Below are 21,760 nucleotides of genomic sequence, written 5' to 3' on the forward strand. Positions count from 1 at the left end.
GTGTTTTGTAGTTAACAACTTGTTCTCCGTTCAGGGACTGACACACTAAAGCATCTGGATCTGTGTGTTTCAGTCTTTGTATTTCTTTCTGCCACCGCAGGTCACTGTGGAGAACAAAACTGTCATGTTGTTGTATGTGTTCTGTTATTATTTTGTGTCATTGCGTTTTTACAGCTGATGTGTGTTGCTGTTAAACCTCAACTGTGTTCTTCCCGCTCATGCCCATGTTTGTGGTCCCAAACCCTTCACTGTCAACATGGCAACACAACAGCCAAACACAATACCACCACAGCAGGCTCCTTTAAATAACTGTTCCACACATAATAGGAGATTCATGCTAGAGATGGATGAGATGACGATATATACTGTACTGTGCAAAGTACAGAGATTCCCCTTTGTGTCAGAACTATACCACCTTACATTATTCACCCATGAGAACACTCAAAAATCTGTGATAATGCAAAGTGAGATACACTTACCGGTCACTTTATTAGGTACACCTTACTAGTACTGGGTTGGACCCCCTTTTGCCTTCAGAACTGCCTTAATCCTTCATGGCATAGATTCAACAAGGTACTGGAAATATTCCTCAGACATTTTGGTCAGTATTGACATGATTGACATGACGCAGTTGCTGCAGATTTGTCGGCTGCATATCCATAATGGAAATCTCCCGTTTCACCACATCCCAAAGGTGCTCTATTGGATTGAGTTCTGGTGTCTGTGGAGGCCATTTGAGTATGGTGAACTCATGTTCAAGAAACCAGTCTGAGATGATTCGTGGATAACATGGCACGTTAACATTGTGGTCATAATGGACATGGTCGGCAACAATACTCAAGTAGGCTGTGGCATTGACACGATGCTCAATTGGTACTAATGGGCCCAAAGTGTGGCAAGAAAATATCCCCCACACCATTACATCCCCACCACCAGCCTGAACTGTTGATACAAGGCAGGATGGATCCATGCTTCCATGTGTGTTTCATATGTTGATACCAAATTCTGACCCTACCATCCGAATGTTATAGCATAAATCGAGACTCATCAGACTTCCAATCTTCTATTGTCTTAATTTTAATGAGTCGATGAGATTTGAATCTGACAGGAGTAACGCCCGGTCTGATCTTCTGCTGCTGTAGCCCATCCGCCTCAAGGTTGGACTCTTCTGCTCATCTGCATACCTTGGTTGTAACGAGTGGTTATTTGAGTTACTGTTGCCTTTTTATCAGTTCGAACCAGTCTGACCATTCTCCTCTGACCTCTGGCATCAACAAAGCATATTTTCTTATTTTTGGACCATACTCTGTAAACACTAGAAATGGTTGTGCATGCAAATCCCAGTAGATCAGCAGTTTCTGAAATACTCAAACCAGCCTGTCATCTTGACCATGTCAACATGCCTAAATGTGATTGGCTGATTATAAATTTGTGTTAACGAGCAGTTTACAGAGCAGGTTTACCTAATAAAGTGACCGGTGAGTGTATTTGCTGAGCATAGTCATTAACATAGAATGAACAAAATACTGCTACTTTAAATATGGCTCAAATATTGGTAAAATAAAATCACAAACATTTGTTTTATATATGATTTTTGTAGCATATATTGCATATGTTTGTACATATATAATAACTGACTTCAAAGGACTTTACGCTAAGATGTATTTAATGAATGCTTCTGCTCCTAATATTAAAGAAACACATTTTTATATATATATATATATATATATATATATATATATATATATATATATATATATATATATATATATATAACAGACATATTTAAATGTTTATTTTGTTAAAATTCAAGCATTAAAATACATTTTTTTTATATCCAAGCAAAACGTTACTCATACCTTTTATTCATACCACCCACGGTAACAGTTCCTGACATCTACAAACAACTGTCAATTGAACAAAACCCGTGAGGTTTTCTTTACACCGCTGTTGTGATGCTCTGAAAGGAGTTTACTCTACAAGATGATGACCCAATATCTGACCAAATATTTCCCAGTATGGAATTTCAGTACTGTTTGACTCCACCCTTTAGTGGATATTAAAATATTGTAACCCCGCCCCCCTTGGCAGGCGCCACTCCCCTTACCGGACGCTTGAGCCTGTGCGTCCGCCTGTCGTCCCAAACGACTATGTGCCGAGTCCAACACGAAACACTGCACCACCCCTGCAGAGCCCGGCTAGAACTGCATCCGTTAATCAGAGGACCCGCACGTACAGGTACTCACACTCACACACTTACTCCAAAAACATTATCCCCAGGACAAACATTGAAAGGGAAAAAAAATGTCCCTCACAATTTTCTCTTTTTCTGCATCCTCCTTTCCTGTTCTTTCCCCGTCTGTCCTACCTGTCGCTGTTGTTCTGTTTTTTTAAGCTGTGTTTGTTTGTTTAGTGTGTGTCGCAGTGTGACTCTCGGGCCAAAGTAACAGTCTCTCACTAACTTTCTCTTCTGTTTCTCCTGTGCTTTCTCTCTGCCATACTTGGATCTTTTTTGGGTTCTACAAGCAATAGCCTACTTAAAGAGGAGCTCTTTCCTGCTCTTTCACTCACCGTCCTTTTTCTATTTCAGTCTTTCTTGCACGTATCTCTTCATCTCTTCGCTGTTTGCATTGTCAGCGCTCTGATTTTGAGTCTCGGAGGGGACAAACAGAGCACATAATCACATTCACACATTGCTCTTGCTCTTCTTCCTGTTCTCAGATTCTCACCCACAATTCCTTAATTCATGACCATGCCAGATGGGTGTGTGATGAAATTTTAAGCAAATGCTGTTATAAATAAATGCTGTGTGTCATGATTTCCACAGATGTTTTAAGCAAAACATCTACTTTTATAGATAATAGGAAGAGCTTATTTTCGTACTCTGGAATTGATGCTAAATATTCAGCTTTGTCTGCACAGATACAAATGAGTAATAGTTACATGAAAGTAAACAGTTATGTATTACATTGTAATATTAGTCTGTAGTATTACAGATGTACTGTATCTTTGATACAGAATGTAATTTAGCATGATTATTATTATAGTGGAGATGATTGTTGACCAATGAAGATGACTTAAAAATGTCTAGTTTTTGCTATAAAATGATCATCTGATATTGACCAGGCTGTTAAATCAATCTGAAATTGGTCATTTGAAAATAGCCAAATATGGAGCTGTCTTTTTTACTGTCAGTTTTTACAGATGAATAATCTGAAAAGAAAAAAAGAAACATTGACTAGTCCAATTAAATAATGTCACCTTTTGGGTGAAGGCTGATTTATACTTCTGCATCAAGTGCACACATATGGTCCGGCGCAGCTTTCGCGTGGTTGCATAGCCCTCGCAGTGGCACCTCTCAAAAAATTTAACTACACGTAGCGCAAGCTCTGTTATTGGTCAGCTTGGTAGTGGTGACAAGTGTGGGCGGTGCTGAAAGCCACTAGCCTAATAAAGCGAGTGTTTACAAGTATCGAGTCCCCTGAAGGAGCTCCAGATGTAAAGTTTTGTTTTGTTTTTACCTTATGAGTAAAGTTGTTGCACGTTCGCCAGTTCCTGCCTCCGAATGAGCGAGTTTTAGCTACTTGTACATCAAGGTAGCATTCAGAAAAAACAAATCACCCACGAAGAAACTCGACACAGAGGAACATAACCTACTGCAAGCTAACATTTCAGAAGTGTTATTGCAGAGTAACACAAACAGCACGCAGAAGTATAAATGTACGGCTACACGCTAGGCGTGTGCTGTGGGTCATAGCGATCACTCGATGAAGTATAAACCAGCCTTGAGTGTCCACTGAAACCTTTTTTTGTGCTGCAGAAATGCAAGCAAAACTGTCTAACCGTTTAAAAAACACAGAGTGCTCAGTATTGAGCGTAAAACATGCTGGCTATGTCTTGAATCTGGAGCTGACGTTTTAGAAACTAGACTTCCATTGACAACAACAGAATAAAAAATGCTCAGCTGGCATTTCTTAAGCACAAAAATCTTCAGCGCACCCTAAAGCATCTTTAGGAAATCTGAAAAACAAATGTCTATTGATAAACTGGCCTGGTCAACAAAATTTAGTTCCTTCTGCGAAATGTGCTGTAATGTCATGTTAATTTTTGGGCCAGAATAAATATTTGTTTATGTGCTGTTCAAAGTCTAATTACTTATTATTGTGAATCATTAATCAGTACAAGTTGATTTTAAAAAATGAGCAAAGAAAAAACTCTCCTTGTAATCTTTAATCAAAATGCAATAACTTGTTCTTCTTTTTAAAATCATTTAGGCCACCTGGTCATAATAATGTTAACAAATTTTACTTCGTTTTAGCAAATTCTCATTTGGTCCGCTTCGATTCTGGCTTATAGGGACCACTTTTGAGGATCAATACTCTATCCTAATCCTGTTTTACTTGGTACTGCGTCAGGTTATTGAAGTAGAACAGTGAAATTGTGGTTGATTGTAACTTTGGTGGTTGTGTGTTTTGTGTGTGGCAGCAGTGGCAGCAGCGGCGGCAGTCACCCCAGCAGTCGCAGCAGCAGCAGAGAGAACAGTGGGAGTGGCAGTGTGGGTGTGCCCATCGCCGTGCCAACCCCTGCCCCGCCCACCGCCTTTCCTGGTGAGATTTCAACTACTTGTGTAAGAGCCTTAATATACTTGGTGTGTGAGGTAATGTGTTTTAAACAAAATTGGGGGGAAATAGTTAAGGTATTTGATATGGAAGTTCTAAAGATCGTACTTAACCTAAATGTTTTATAAAATTGTTTATGTCATGGGTTGGTGTGGCTCTGGCATCAAAATGTTTGCTGTTCACACAAAGTATAAATGGGGATGCACCGATAGCACCTTTTCCAGAGCAATGTCAGATACACACACACTTCGTTTCATGGATGTTTTTACGCACACTCATTTTCCTTCCGCTTAGTCCCTTATTTATCAGGGGTCGCCACAGCGGAATGATCCGCCAACTATTCCGGCATATGTTTTACACAGCAGATACACTGCAACCCAGTAATAGGAAACACACATACACAATCACACACACTACAGCCAATTTAGTTCATCCAATTCACCTATAGTGCATGTCTTTGGACTGTGGGGGAAACTGGAGGACCCGTAGGAAACCCACGCAAACAGGGGAGAACATGCAAACTCCACACAGAAATGCCAGCTGGCCCAGCCGATACTCGAACCAGCAACCTTCTTGCTGTGAGGCGACAGTGCTAACCACTGAGCCACCGTACCACCCTATTTTTACGTACATGTAGTTTTTTTGGAGCCATTAATTTATTTTGCTTCGGCTTAATCCCTTATTTATCAGGGGTTGACACAGCAGAATGAACCGCCAACTATTCCGCCTATGTTTTAGGCAGTGGATACCCCGCAACCCAATACTGGGAAACATCCATACTCTCTCAAATTCACACACGCACTCATACACTCCGGCCAATTTAGTTTATCTAAATTCATCTATACCGCATGTCTTTGGACTGTGGAGGAAACCGGAGCACCCAGAGGAAACCCACACAAACACGGGGAGAACATGCAAATGTTAAGCATTTCACATTTATAGCTGGTTTTAGTTTTGCTTTAAAAATGTATTAGGCTTGAAAGTTCATCGTTAATACAGCAGTGCATGTTTACTTTTATAATATGTTTTGTTTCGTGCTGCAGATTAGTTTTAAACAAAATGATTCCCATGTGCTTAGCACGTATCAGCAGAGGAGATGCAACAAAACGTCTTTCTTTCTCTTTACTAAGTAGTGCTGGTAGCATGTGCATTGTTTTACTTTCTGTACTATTGAAATATCTAGCCAAACTACAAACTTTCCATTGATGTCTGTGAGAAGAGAGTAATGCGCTTCACAGTGTGATCCCTGTGCCAGCTCGATTCACTTATCAGCCCGCTCACAGCAGCTGCACAGGAATGAGGATTGAATTCCTGTCTAAAATTCTACTAATTAGATTCATTTACTGACATCCTTAGACTCATTCTATTCTTTTATTTTGTTGTCAGTTGTTTGCACACAGTTTGTGGTATTGTTTTTTCAGTGTCTGAGTATTTTAAGGAGTTGTTACACCTTGACTGTTTAACACCTTCAAGTGGTGTTTACTTTAACATCAGCAGCTCCATGCACATGAACAGAAATGCCAATCTGATTGGTGGAGACGTTTCAAAACCAAAAAAACAAGCATAAGGCGTTTTATTTAAAAAGCATGCTTTACGCCAGGAGTTTTGCTCATTGGTGTGCTCAAATACATTGGTGCCCTTTGTTTAGTCACGAGGCTTTAAAAGGCAACTAAAAGCGCGAGTGTGAATGGACCTTTAGTTGTGATTATATGCTTTTGCTAACCTGTTTTTTATTGTAGTAATTGACCTTGGTGTGAACAGTAAACTGCGACATCAGTATTTCTAACTTCTTGAAAGTGAAGCTGAAAAATATCTTTGAGTGTATCTGAGCCTCAAGTAGTAAATAAATCTGAGGACTGCCTAAGGTTACGAAGGAAGTGTCTTTGCTGCATTGAAACAGCTATTCCTGTCCCACTTTGATAACTTCTCTGTATGTTCACTACCTCTTTATTTCTTCTTTCACTCGCTGTACTTTTCCCTCCACCCCGTGGCCCTCTTTCACCCTTCCTTCCCTCTTTTCTGTCGCTCTGGTTCTCTTTTCCCTCCTGTCTTTTATATGGCATGCGGATCTGCAGGTACAACGCCTGCCCCTCCAAACCCTCCCAAACCCCCTCCCACTATTACTATCCCTGCCCCTCCTGTACCTCCACCACCCCCCACCCCAGAGCCGGTGCTGCCCGCCCCTGCCCCGACCCCTGCCCCGCCAGCAGAGGGCCCTCCCGAGATCCCACCGCCCCCACAGCTGCCCCCAAACCTCCCTGTTAGCTCCAACACCAACCCTGCTGCTGCAACCAGCACCCCTGCTCAAGGTGAGTCCCTCACCAATCCACAAGTCCATCTCTGAGTGACCACCTGCACGTGAACATGTCTGCCTCCACCCAGGCTTCACCTGCATGGGCTTGGTTTTGTCTTGTTTCTCTGTGCATCTGTGCTCCAGATCTTCCCGGATCCCAGTGACGTCTTCATCACTACATTTGGTCCATGTTTATTTTCTGTTTGTGCTTCTTAGACTGTTTTTAAGGTCTTTTTTTTCAATGATAAGGTGTTTCCAAATGAATCAAAACAAGGAATTTATCATGGGCCGACATTTTTACATGAACACACAGCCATGGTGTTTCTCTCTTTAGCTCTGTTCCAAAACTAGTGAGCTTCCTACATGGAAAATGTCATACCACTGCTTCAAATTACTGTCTGTGATGCTTAAAGGAACACTTCATTAAAAAGGGGATCAATTTACAGAACCCTTGGAGTTAAACCATTGAGTTTTACCATTTTTGAAGCCATTTGGCTGATCTCCATGTCTGACAGGAGCACTTTTAGCATAGCTTGGCATAGATCATTGAATTAGATTAGACCATTAGCATCTTGTTCAAAAATTACCTCAAAATGAGTTTCGATAATGTTCCTGTTTAAAGCTAGACACTTCTGTAGTTACATTGTGTACTTAGACTGATGGAAAATTAAGAGTTGCTGTTTTCTAGGCCAGCATGGCCAGTGTAATAATCCAGTTTAATAATCAAGGAGCTAACTTCCGTCAATATAACTAATGTGACCACCTGATTGCACAAGGAGTGTGCCTTGCAACCATGGAGATGTCTGTGACAGAAGATTCAGAGCATATTTAAATATTGCTTATAAATGGAGATGATGAATAATTATGTTATTAACCAATTCAGGTTCAGGCTATTAATTTAGGCATCATCATATAATCAGTTTTTACCTTTTTACATTTTATGTTAAATTAATTACTGGAAGTATTTACATCTTTAAATCTATAAGTCTTTCACATAAAACCTAGTAACCTAAAATTATGTTTAGCAAGAAGAATCTCAAAATGAATATCAGTTTTTCATACTGTACTATGATGCCTAAGTTCACTCCTAAAGGTTGTAATCTGTTATTGGCCAAAACATAAAAAGCATATATATATTTAATGTAGATATATTAGACAGACACACACACACACACACACACACACACACACACACATCACACACACATTTATGTGTGTGTGTGTGTGTGTGTCTGTCTAATAAATATATATATATATATATATATATATAGATAGATAGATAGATAGATAGATAGATAGATAGATAGATAGATATAAATATAGATATAGATATATATATATATATATATATATATATATATATATATATATATATATATATATATATATACAATTCATCACCGGACCGCTCGTATGTCAGCTTATAGACAAACCAAAGTCCATTGTCTCTGTATTTGCGGTTACACTCAATAAACCGCGGTATGTTCGGTGAGCCAATGACCTTCACGGCCAATCACAGTCATTTCTGTTGAGCATGCGAACACAATGGCAAATAAGCGATATTTAAGAATGTGCTCCACAGCGCTAAAATGTTCACTGGAAATGGACATTTTTAAAACTTTAGTATCGATTGGTAACGAATTCCAGTATCGTGACTGACAACCTAATTCATATAGTTGAAGCCAGAATTATTAGCCCCCTGGTGATTTTTTTTTCCCCCATTTTCGCTGGAATGGAGAGATTTTTTTTAACACATTTCTAAACATAATAGTTTTAATAACTCATTTCTAATAACTGATTTATTTTATCTTTGCCATGATGACAGTAAATAATATTTGACTAGATATTTTTCAAGACACTTCTTTACAGCTTAAAGTGACATTTTAAAGGCTTAACTAGGATTATTAGTTTAACTAAGCTGGTTAGGGTAATTAGGCAAGTTATTGTATAATGATGTTTTGTTCTGTAGACTATCGGAAAAAAAATCTAGCTTAAAGGGGCTAATAATTTACCTTAAAACGTTGATTGCAAAATTTAAAACTGCTTTTATTGTTGCAGAAATAAAACAAATAAGACTTTCTCCAATAAAAAAAAATATTATCAGACATACTATGAAAATGTCCTTGCTCTGTTAAACAGAACAGAACTGGGGAGACCAGAGATGACACTGCACTCTCCCAAAAGATAAGATGATTTACAAGAGGCATCGTTCAAAAAAAAAAACTAAATCTACATTTTTATTTACATTAGAACAAAGTCAGAAATTGCCAGGGGTATGAATAATTTTGTGCATGACTGTGTATATAATCCAATAAATTGTATCTTTATCAAACATAAACACTAGAATTTTTTTGTCCTTGAATGCTTTACACTCTCTTGAATGCTCAAACAGTTGCAGGCCTTAAACGTCCACTCTATTATGCTTAAACTCTGCAGTGACGACTCAAATCTCTTGTGTTCTGAACAAGAAACCATGTAATTGGGAATTTCTCTTGAGAGTGAAAGAATTCTTCATGCACATTAACTTGGGGCTTGCTTTAAGATAGCAACAAATTTGCTGAATGAATGATTCCAGTGTACTACAGTTTAAAAATATTAAACTAATTAACACTTTGATTGTATAATCAGAAGGAAGTTCTGTAGTTTAGTCCAGAAGATCTCTCTGAAGAGATTTTTTTTTTTTTGCGGTTTTCACCATAATTATGATATAGGACATTTAGATATTTCAGGCAGGAAAGCTTTGGGAGTAGAGAGAGGGAAAGGATCGGTAAAGGACCTTGAGCCGGGAATCGAACTTGGGTCACCGTGAGCACTTGTGTGCTATATGTCAGCACACAGTACCTCTAGGTTATTGTCACTGACCGAAGTAGTTTCTTTAGCAGAGTATAAGCCAGCTCACTAGGGTTTGACCAGAGCTTGTGTCCATTCCATATACCATTGAATGTACCGTGGTCTACTTGTTGTGTGGTCTGTACAGTGATTTATAGACAAACCAGCAGAATTTGTATTAATTTTCCCTTCTCTGTCTTCCAGGGAATGGACCTCACTTTTACAGTATGAACCGGCCAATGACGCGGCACACCACGCCTTCTGTGGGCGGTTCCCTGCCCTATCGCAGACCGTCATCGGTTACTGGACAGCCCAACAACATGCCTCAAAACACTAATCCAAACATGATCCAAAACCAGCTTAATGGAGGGCCACACTACAACCAAAACCAAGGTAAAGACCACACAAGTGCCCTCTGTAGTGTAATCAAAATTATCTATATACGGTTTCTATTTACAACATGTTTAGCAGTGTTGAGCATTTAAGCCGATCAGATATATATATATATATATATATATATATATATATATATATATATATATATATATATATATATATATACATATATATATACATATACATATATATATATATATACATATATATATATATATATATATATATATATATATATACATATATACATATATATACATGCACGCACATACATACATACATACATACATTTAATTAATATAATAATTTAATAATACGTTTGATAAGATATTCAGTAAAATGTCACCAAATTGTCCACAAATTGTATAATTTTTTTCTTTTCTTAACGTTACAAAATCTTATCTAATTTATGTAATCATTTGTTTTTGGTTTTTGATTGTACACTACCTGACAAAAGTCTTGTTGTCCTGCCCAGTTGTAAGAGCAACAAATAATAACTTGACTTCTAGTAGATCAGTTGGAAAAGTGGCAGAAAGCAGATTTTTCAGATAAATTATCTGTTGAACTGCATCCCAATCATCAAATACTGCAGAAGTCCTATTGGAACCCTCATGAACCCAAGATTCTCACAAAAAAATCTGTCAAGTTTGGTGAAGGAAAAACCTGGTTTATTGTCAAATTTAGTATGGGGGCGTGCTAGAGATCTGCAGAGTGGATGGCAACATCAACAACCTGAGGTATCAAGACATTTATGCTGCCCATTACATTACAAACCACAGGAGAGGGCAAATTCTTCAGCAGGAGAGCGCTCCTTCTCATACTTCAGCCTCCACATCAAAGTTCCTAAAAGCAAAGAAGGTCAAGGTGCTCCAGGATTGGCCCACCCAGTCACCAGACATGAACATTATTGAGCATGTTGGTGGTAAGATGGAGGTGGCATTGAATATGAATCCAAAGAATCTTGATTAACTCTGGGACACCTGCAAGAAAGTTTTCTTTGCCATTCCAGATGACTTTATTATTAATAAGTTATTTGAGTCATGAGAGTCATACTCATGGGAGTCATACACAATATTAATTCTTTTTCCACTGCACCATGACTTTATATTCTATACTGTACGTTATTTCTGTTAAGTGACAAGACTTTTGTCTAAACAAAGTCAGACCTTACTGTCCTAATTAAATAAATAAAAATCAAGTCATGATCATATTTTATTTTGGTAAAATAAGCGTAATCTAGAGGCCTTTGCCTTTCATATAAGCCACTTTTGATACCAATTGATCAAGAATATAGAAGTCAAGTTATTATTTGTTCCTAAAACTTAGGATCGGCAACAAGACTTTTGCCAGATAGTGTATATTTATTATTAATGAAATGTTTTTGCTGCTGACTTGGCATTAATGAAAATATATGATATGAATATATTTAATTTACTATGATTGTTTGTTTTTGTGTATATTTGTATACAAGTATATTTCAGAATGTTTTCTACATTTAGTTTCTACATAAATATATCTGTAATATTTGGCCATTTAGTTTCACAATGTTTATTTGAAACATTAGAGTAGACACTGCATTCAATATGCTGTTCATGAATATAAAATCACATTTGTAATTTTAATATGATGCAGACATCAAAATGGGCCATTTGGTCCTTGACCTGAATAAGACACTCACTGTGCAGAATAGACACCATTTTTATTATTATAGATTTTTTGTTTTACCTGTAGTCTAAGCTGAATTGATATCAGCATACTTTTTTGATTGCTTAGTTTATACAACCCATTCATGAACTAATTTCATCTATTTATGTTTTAAAGTTGTTAAAAATTACTCAAATGAACAACTGTTTTAGCTATAGTATTGAAATTTGTCCCATGTAGTTTTGCTGGTATTGGTGGACATTTTAGTTCTCATACAATGGTGTAAATTAACATGGTGATTATAAGCAACTAGTTTATATCTGATTTAAGTCTGTGAGTTCCTTCATACTTGCTTGATCTGATTGTTCTCTTTTTTGCCATCACATTTTCTCCCATTTCTCTCTTTCTGTTCCTTTTCACCCACAAACTTTTGGCATTCTCTCTTCCCTTTCTTTCCAATTCCCCCTTCTGTACCCTTTTGGCCCTGTTTTTTGTGTGTGTGTTGGGCAGTCCCCATGGCCCCTCCGCCACCCTCTATTCTCCAGATCACCCCTCAGCTGCCGCTCATGGGCTTTGTGGCTCGGGTTCAGGAGACCAGTAAGTCATGGCTTTAGGGAAAATACTCTCCATCGCGTCTGTGCTAGTAGATTGACTCTTTGACACATTTTGCATGCTCTTCAGATGTGCATGTTTGTGTGTGTTTGTGTGTGCTAAAAATCATTTAGTCTCTTACATGCTATTTAATATCTGATTTAATCTGCTGGATTTTTTTTAACTGCATGTGCAACACATTACATTTATGCTCAGTGAAATGTAATTTGTTTGGCCGCTATGCAAGGCTGGAAGATGTAAAGAGGAATCATAAATTACAGCCAATCAGAAGAGCATGTGCAGGGTGCAAATTACAGGGGGGTTTGAGGAGGATTGACCCCCTTAATTAAGGCTTGATCCCCCCCTGAAGGAGGTCAAAACGAGATGTATTGTGTGGGGATGTGACTGTTCTTTAATACTGGAAAATATTTCACTCTGATCTGTATTTTAAATAATAATGTTAATAATTAAAATAATTGATAATATGAATATACATTTGACCACCCCTATAAGGGTTCAAACCATTGTTAATGCATAATTGCGCCAATAAGTCTATTGAGAAAAAAGTCTGAAAGCGGCAGATCTAGAGCACCAATTGACATTGTGTTCACAAGACTTTGTTTTCTAGTAAAATATGTGTTTGCATCTATATTTAGCCTAAAAATAAAATCAAAGTAGATGCATACTTTGTAACCTACAGTATCATCAGAAATAGCTAATCAGAGAATACTGTAGGTCAGAATACAGTAAATATCCTGCAAAACGCTGAAAACATTTACGTTCATGTAATTATTAAAAAAATGTTTTATTAATTAACTAGATGTAATAAAAATAACAAATAAAAAATTAATACATTAATGACTGAAGCATGTATTACATAAACTAACTGAAACAGTTCAATCTGATCGTCAATGTATAATTCGCACACTCAGCATGTGGACAGACTAGAATCTGCAGTGAAATGGAGTTCATTATCCAGTTAATAAAAAAATGAATCAATGTTAATATGATTCAGTATACATACAAAGTTAGTTTTCAGCTTGACGTCAGTTAAAAAAAAATCATTAATTAGCTTTAATTATCTAAGGCAAATTGTTATGTATTGACAGTTTTATTATGGATTTTAAAGTCATGCACAAGAATATATGTAAGCATATGTGTATTTATATTTATTATAAATTTTAACTTAACTTTTTTATTTATTTTGTATTTATTATTATTATTATTTTAATATTTATTTATTTTATTTGTTTTCTAATTGCACTTATTCATTACCTTACCAGCTGTGACATTGGGTCTCATGCGCAAATCTAAAGTTAGATGATCTAAATAAATAATTGACAGACTAATGCGTGTTGTGGAACCAGATTTGTCAATTTTAGTGGCTTTCCTCAAGTAGCTGCTCCCCCTATTGGCTTAAACTGCTTTTAAAAGTGATTAAGATTAATAAAAACACTCTTGAGTACAACTTAAAAATGAAAAAGAAAAAATAATAATAAATAAAACAGTCACAAAACGATGTGATTGCAGATGGGATTATTTCTCACACACACATTCTTTAAGTACATTAGCTAAAGTTTTAGAGAATCAGAACTTGTTTAGGAAAATGTTTTTTACAAATACAAATTTGTACATACAAGTTTATATATGCGCATGCTTCATGAACGACACCCTTTGCTAAATATTAATACAGGTTGACAGAGCAAAATAAATAATTGTTTATAAAACAATAATAAATGACACATACAGAAAATAACATTCTCAAAACTGTACCATTAACATCTGCTGAAATGGCCTACAATTCTGTAATATGCATGCCAGGTCAATAGGGAGCAAAATATAATCCTTTTATAGTTACACAGAGACAGAAACAGCATAATAATAGTAAACTTTAAAAGCAGTTCTCAGAATTTTGTCACTCCCCCAAAATGCTATTGTGTTCAGTTTTTAGTTGGAAAAAGTGTTTTGTAAATGATCTCTGAATCCCTGTTACTTGTTGAGTATCACTGTCACAGTTGCTTAATATAAAAACCTACAAAATGTATGTACAGTTGAAGTCAGAATTATTAACTGTTTCAGTAAGGAGGTTCAACCAACTCTGAGTTTTTAATCTCTCGGTAAATCAACTCAGAGTTGAGTAGATCAATCAACTTTGAGTAGAGCAACTTAGAGTTAAGCACGCACACCGCAACTATATAAAGACATTATCAATGGAGCGCAGATATTACGAGTGACTATGGCTACATCTTAAAAAAAGAGATCATTGTTTCTTTCTCCAGCTGAACTTGATGTGCTCATGCAGAGTTATAGCAAATATGACCATATATTTTAAAAAGCAACACCACTGCATCAGGGAAACAGAGACAGTTAGCATGGGAAAACAGCTGCTCAAGTTAATGCGTAATTTTACATTTAAAGTATTTAGGTATAATAAAATAAGTAATGTTATGTGTGACGTTTATTATTTTTTACACATGTTCCCACTTTTATACACGTTTTAATAGGTTTAAAAGTGCACTCGTGTGTGTGTGTGTGTGTGTGTGTGTGTCTGCCTTTTTTTATTGATCAAGTGATAGAGGTTGATATGACATTTAGAATGTAAGCAGAACAATAGTTTTTAGAAGGAATAATAATCCCATTAATCTAGTTACAGTACATGTCCCTGTCGAAGGTCTGTGAATTTAAGCTAATTATTTATTAAAAAAGGACAATCCATTCCCGTACGTGACTTTGTTCTTTGTGTGCCTGAAATGTAGGCAATAGCTATGTTTTCCTTCCAAGTATATTAAATAAATGTATGTGCAATACCGGAATAGCGCATAAAAATGTGCGAATAAAGCAGCGTTTCCATCCAACGAGTCAAAGAGTTCAAAATCGTCACTTCCTGATTAAACGGACGCCAAATATCAACAGTAAAAACAGAATTTACTGAAGTAGAAGAAGCTGCGTCAGTCTTATCTTTATTTAATAAATGTTGGCTACTTGCCCCTCAGAAGGCAATGCTGACACACAATGAACACTTGGTGGTGTTTGAAGCCATGAGACGTGGAGAACAGACGCTCTTGACATGTTCCAGACACTCTGGAGGTCATTAATAATATAAAAACATTAATACTGAAATGGTTAAGGCGTTTTAGAAAGAATGACCAAAACAACATTTCAGATGTGTTACAGTGTGCTCAGCCTGCTGGTTTGTCCATTCACACATATATCCATCATCATATGATCTCTTATAACAAACCTTTTTTAATGCACATACTTTAATTTCAGTAAAAGTGTTTACATCATAGTTTTTGCACATCTTTTATATTGAATAAAAGTTAATCCTACTCAGTTATGTGCAGTTTATGCGTATTTTTTAAGGTTATGTGCATCATGACATTTCCATCAATCCTTTTTATGCGCATCTCCAAAATGAGCATAAAAATAGGTGGGTGGAAACGTAAGGGTAAGGCGAGAAATACCACTTTGTCTTTAAAAAAGGGGAGGAGACCGACAGAAACTATGAGTTTAGAGAATAAAACCTGCTCCTGACCAGGTTAGGTTCACAGAGTAAGTTACCACAGTAACTGACTTGGAGTTAAAGTTACCTCTCTTTCAGAAACAGGATTGACTTACCCTGCTTTCTCGAGTTTAACAAACCTGCCATTTTGAAATGGAAAACCCAGAGTTTCTCTCAGTTCAGGGTTAAAATACTCTGAGTTTTCACTTAACCTCCTTTCTGAAACAGGCCCCTGGTTATGTTTAGCCACATACACACTAGGGCTGTCACGATAATCAATATATCAACTTATTGCACAACAGATGAACATGACCTCAGTCTTTTTTGGTGATGCAATATACATCGCCCATACATAAAAACAAAATTCTAGCAACATTTTAGCTGATTGACACCTACAAATGAGGTAGAGATATTGCACAATGTCAGTTCAGTAAAAAAAACGCTAAACTATAAATTACTTTAGCATATTTTTGTCTGACAACTGAAAATAGATATGGTAGCAAGTATCGCAGCCCCGAAAAACTTTTTTTACCTTGCACTTTTTTGTTAACCTTTATTATTATTTATTTTGGATATGCATTTTCACATTCTGATTCAATGCCTAGTTATTACATTGTTAAAATGACTGTAATTAAATGAAATATTCTTGAATAAAACGAAAGAGTGCACTTGCATTATGAGGATATTATATTTGGCATTATATAATGAGTGGCTTAAAATGGTCTTAAAATGACAATAATATTGTTTATCACAATATATTTTAGTGCAATATATCACACAACAAAAATAGATATAATGACAGGCCTAATAAACATTATAAAAACACTGGAGCTGGAGAACAATGTGTGATCTGTGTGTGAAACCCTTCTCAGTTCATTTTAATTTGGAATCGACAGTGTAATCACTTATAAGCCAATAATTATTTTGTACATCAGCAAAATCAGTAAGAGTCGAACTGACAATTTCAACTTAAAGCATTGTAAAACTAAAAGGATTCAAAATATAATTTCTGTTTATCTTAAAGTATCATTGTGTCGATGTACTGCCACAGAAAACATTCCCATCGACCTCCTTTAACCTCCTTTAGCTGCAGTGTGTGCATGTCCTCGGTGATGTTCCCTTCTCAAAAACACAACTGCTTATGAGTGCTGTTTTCAAGGTCAGCTGCTATTCTACTCTTCCTTATTTCTGCATTCACACACACACATTTTCCTCCTTCACTTCCCCGTCCAGCATGAATCATTAGACAGAAGTTCCCTTAGAAGTGCTGATGTTTGTGTGTGTGTTCAGTCTCAGACGCTCCTCCACCGCCGCCTCCAGCAGAAGAGGTGGAGTTTGAGGAAGAGACGCCGCCTCCGCCTCCTCCGGAGGACTATGAGGATGAGGAGGGTGAGGAGGATGAAGAGTCCGCCGTAGTGGAGTACAGCGACCCTTACGCTGAAGAAGACCCTCCGTGGGCCCCGCGCAGCTACCTGGAGAAAGGTAGATCACTGCTCTAAAGACTACGTTCACACTGCGAAGCTTGGTGCTCAAATCAGATAATTTTTTTCCTCACATCTGATTTTTTTTGTATAGCTGTTCACATTGTTGATATAAATGTGGCTAATATCAGATTTGCAGTGTGAACAGATCATGGTCCTAAACTGACCCGCATGCGCTAAAGTACAATTGCCGACAGCACACAATGTGTATGCTGTATGAAGTAATCACGTTGTCAGATTATGCTTAATGTGATTATTGCCCTTTTCACAGACAACCGTGGTGTATTTCATCAAATGTAAAGGGTTGTTCTGCTGCTACTAATGTTTATTTCGCCATTTGAAACCTAAAATAAGTCACTAGTGATTGAAAACACTGATCATTTGTGATTTATGACAACGGAGTCTTTCTGACCACCATGAATGAGCAGCCGCAGACTGAACTGTGAAGACGGAATTGGTTTATCTCTGTTTGCAGAGTTATTTCATTTTACTTCGTAATAAATAACAGGCACATGCAGAAGGGGCTTGAGCACCTGCCCTTTTTTTCTCTCGGAGAGGAAGTTCCCCCTTAAAAATGAAAGTGCCCCATCCCCTATCCGCATGGATCCCCTATCCGCAACACCCCCTGACGCTCTCAGCTTCGCAATTAACCCGTGCCTTAATTGTTAACCAGTGGTGAGTTTCCCAAACAACGACGTAACTCGTGGCTGAACTATCATAGTACGATGCAAGCTCGTAGATTCGCTCTTGACTTTGGGGACATACATCCTTAGAGCGCATGCACTAAACAGCACAAATTATGTTTTGCGCATTTAAAAACAGAAATAAAGTACATAATAATATAAAGTAAACAATTAATAATACAAATAACAATCCCGTCCCATGCTGGAAAAGTCAATGATTTTACTGCAGTTGGGCTTTGAGGAGGTATGAATGTAGAGAAATTGTAGAGAGGTGTGTGTGATCCAATTTTAGCAGTTTTATCCTGATTATTGTTTTTCATAATCACGGAGGCCAAAATTAAAATTTAGATTCACTGAAATTTACTGAATTAATTACACTGCCTTGGTTAATAGTATTGCAGTGAACTCGTAGCAAATTTGACTTTGTACACGCGTAGGTTACTAAGGGTTGACGGAGCATTGTTTTATTGTGAAGTCGATTACATTATTGGTAGGGACATTTCAGTAATTGGTAGATATTGGTGGGGACACGTTCCCTTCATCCATGCCAATTTTACGCCCTTGGTACGATGCATCGTTTGGGAAAAGAACGATGTAGTGATGATTGTTTCACAAACCCGTAGTTTCTCTGTCGCAGATCCATCATTTGAACCATGTTAGTTATAACATAAAACGCCCATAATGATGCTCTAAATAAGGTGGAGTAACAACTTCTTTAGAGAAGAACCCCATAATTTCTTTGTGCAAATTATATTGTTCTACACGCAAACACATTTAAAATAATCTAATATTAGTTTTGGTAAAAACATGCACTTGTTTTCCATATTCATTGAAATATATGTAAATGGCACATATAGAGTCTATGTTTCTTTTACAAATATTATTGAGAACATTACATATTCTAATGTAAAACATAAAATCACTTTCAAAAGCTAACACGTATTCTAATATCATATATAAATCTTATAAATAAATAATGAGGCAATTTATTAAGAAATGAGATTTAATGTTTATTATTTATTAGGAAATGAAAATCATACTTATAATAATAATAATAATAATAATAATAATAATAATGTTAATAATAATAATGATGATTAATATTATTATTATTATTATTATTATTAAGAAGCATATTGTTTGTTTATTTTTTTAAGTCTACTTTTACAGCTTGACACATGCAAACCACAGCAGAAAGTTCTAACCAACAGGCCCATGTCATATACAGTACAGATACTTCATAAATAACCTTCTATAAATTGAAAGCATTAACGTATGCTATGTTTTTTGTTTTGCCAAGCTTTGAAGACGTAACATAAATTCCGCTTAATAGGTCACCAACAGCTTTCGTCATGAGCTACGGCTGTTCAAAATGACATCAATGTTTTCACTGCGAAGGGAGCGCGATTGTAAACATGAAGATCGCTAAAACTGAACTGTAAAAATGAGAGATGCCTTTATTTATTTATTTTTTAATCATTCCAAGTTTAAATGTTCGAATATTATAAAGGAATTGGGCATAGGGGGGATAACTGGGAATGGCACACAGCCAGGAACTATGTTTCTAACTACAGCTCCAGAGGTGTAGTTGCAAGCGTAGACATTTGCGATGCAGTTTGCGAATGTTCGTTGGAACAGTGGATTTGGGAAATGCCAAATCAACGAACTATGTTTGTAATGACGGAGAGTTTAGTTTTAAACGGTGTATAAAAACATTTAAATAGAAAAAATAAAACAATGAAAACTACATAAAGATCAAATAATGAATTATTTCTTATATTAAATCTAAAATATAAGGAAGATAAGCGTACACAATTAAATCTAAAATATAAGGAAGATAAGCGTACACAATTAAATCTAAAATATAAGGAAGATAAGCGTACACAATTAAATATCTAGTTTTAAATAGAATATAATTGATATTATGTATATCTATTGTGGATTCTTAAAAAAATGCATCATTTTGTATAATGTAGCTACAATTTTCCAAATAAATGTCAAGTATTTACAGTGTAGCAGATCCTGTCATACCTACAGACATCATTACACAGACATGTTCATAACCAGACATTTTCTTTTCCTTCTCACCCCATCAGTGGTGGCGATTTACGACTACACGCGCGACAAAGAAGACGAGCTGTCCTTCCAGGAGGGAGCCATCATTTACGTCATCAAGAAGAACGACGACGGCTGGTACGAGGGGGTGATGAGCGGCACCACAGGCCTCTTCCCTGGAAACTACGTGGAGTCCATCATGCATTACGCTGACTGAACCAGCGGGTGGCGCCACTGCTCCTCTGTCCATCATCTTCCTCTGAAACACACACACATACACAGCAGTCCAGCTACACTACGTCATGCGCAGGCTTGCTGCAGACATGCAAACCCATGACTTGGTTTGAGAGCCGCAGGAAAAACTGTAAGATAAAGACATTAGGGACGTTTATTCATCTCTTTAATTTCGATCTCTTAGAAACATGTATCAGATAAAGTGTTGGTTTTGCTTGACTTGTGTTGATAGTGATCGCTTTGCTTTCGCTCCTCGCCGTTTCGACGAACGGGGCGGTTTTACTTTCTCATGTTATCACCAAATTTGAAGGCGGCCATCTTGGATGTGCATGTTCCATTACTTTTGGTTTTGTTTTTAAACAGTTGACCATCAAAATTGAGAGAAAAGCTATTGCCAAGAATGACAGAACAGGGGGATTTATATGCACAATGGGTTGCCAGGTCATAGAGAGATGACGCATCCGTTCAGGCTTCGATTCTTGAGTTTATTTGTTACATTTTGAAGTCTTTAGCAGGAGGATTAAACCAAAGGATTTCAGTGGCGTTTGGCATCGCGAACAGGACCTTAAGAAAAACGTATTTTTCACCATTCCTTTACATTCGTTTCCTTCCAACGAGATTTTATTGCTTGAAATATTTGCAAGTACGTGTATTCTTTGTATGTATGATAAAACTACAAAAAAAAACGAACACTATTAAATCGTTCAGGAAGTTTGTGCCATACAGAAACATTCATAGACGGTCATCTTTCGTTTTGGGGGATGTTTTTAAATCAGGAAGAGAAGAAGTGTGTTATTGTGATCTTTAACCTCCGATTCATCCCTTTGACCAACTGTGGACTTAAAGATACGAGACTATTCTATATGTATGTTATATATTGATTTATATTATAGAAATACTATTGTGTTGGTGGTGTATGACTGGTGTAGAGACAAGAGAAAACCCCATTTATCTGCAATAACAAAGGCACAGTTACAGTAGGACGACGAGCTACAGAGATTTTTTTTTAAAGCACAAGAGATAACGATGATCTTACAAAATGTGAAGACTGATGTTCTTTGGGGATGAAGAGAGATTGAAATAGCAGAAACCAGCCCAAATTTGAAAGCATCCTCATACCCACATGCAGATAATGTGGATGAAACTGTATCTAATGCACAGAGACTTTTTCTATCGAGTACTTTGATGTCTATATGTGAGTGTGTGCGAGTGCGTATGTGAGCGTGAAACTTCACTGTTTATGGAGCATCGGTGACTGACTTGCTTGTCTGTGTGCAAATCTTTATTTTCAACGAACGGTCTGTGGCGAGGGTGTGTGAACGGAGTCTTGCATGTTGATCATTTTCTGTGATTTTTCCTGCTGATGGAGAATAAAACTGGATATATCTGACTGATGTTGTGCTTGCTGCGGGTTCAAGGGTCGCTGAGGGGCT

The 21,760-nt window shown here is 36.9% G+C and overlaps 1 protein-coding gene across 12 annotated transcripts in view; it reads left to right on the forward strand.

Moving 5' to 3' along the window:
* Positions 1 to 21,717, forward strand: part of abi2b (abl-interactor 2b) — a 41,937-nt gene extending 20,220 nt beyond the window's left edge. For 2 of the 12 annotated variants that reach the window (XM_056459543.1, XM_056459544.1), the window contains 7 exons: positions 2,092 to 2,238; positions 4,486 to 4,607; positions 6,695 to 6,928; positions 9,946 to 10,134; positions 12,292 to 12,378; positions 17,165 to 17,356; positions 20,135 to 21,717. In XM_056459543.1, coding sequence (XP_056315518.1) covers positions 2,092 to 2,238; positions 4,486 to 4,607; positions 6,695 to 6,928; positions 9,946 to 10,134; positions 12,292 to 12,378; positions 17,165 to 17,356; positions 20,135 to 20,310 — 1,147 coding nt within the window. In that variant the 3' untranslated portion in view covers positions 20,311 to 21,717. The remainder of the gene's footprint in view (positions 1 to 2,091; positions 2,239 to 4,485; positions 4,608 to 6,694; positions 6,929 to 9,945; positions 10,135 to 12,291; positions 12,379 to 17,164; positions 17,357 to 20,134) is intronic. The other 10 variants (XM_056459546.1, XM_056459547.1, XM_056459548.1 and 7 more) reach the window with 7 other exon arrangements.
* The last annotated feature ends 43 nt before the right edge of the window (positions 21,718 to 21,760 follow it).

This window comes from Danio aesculapii, chromosome 6 (assembly GCF_903798145.1).
Source record: "Danio aesculapii chromosome 6, fDanAes4.1, whole genome shotgun sequence".
Lineage (NCBI taxonomy): Eukaryota > Metazoa > Chordata > Actinopteri > Cypriniformes > Danionidae > Danio > Danio aesculapii.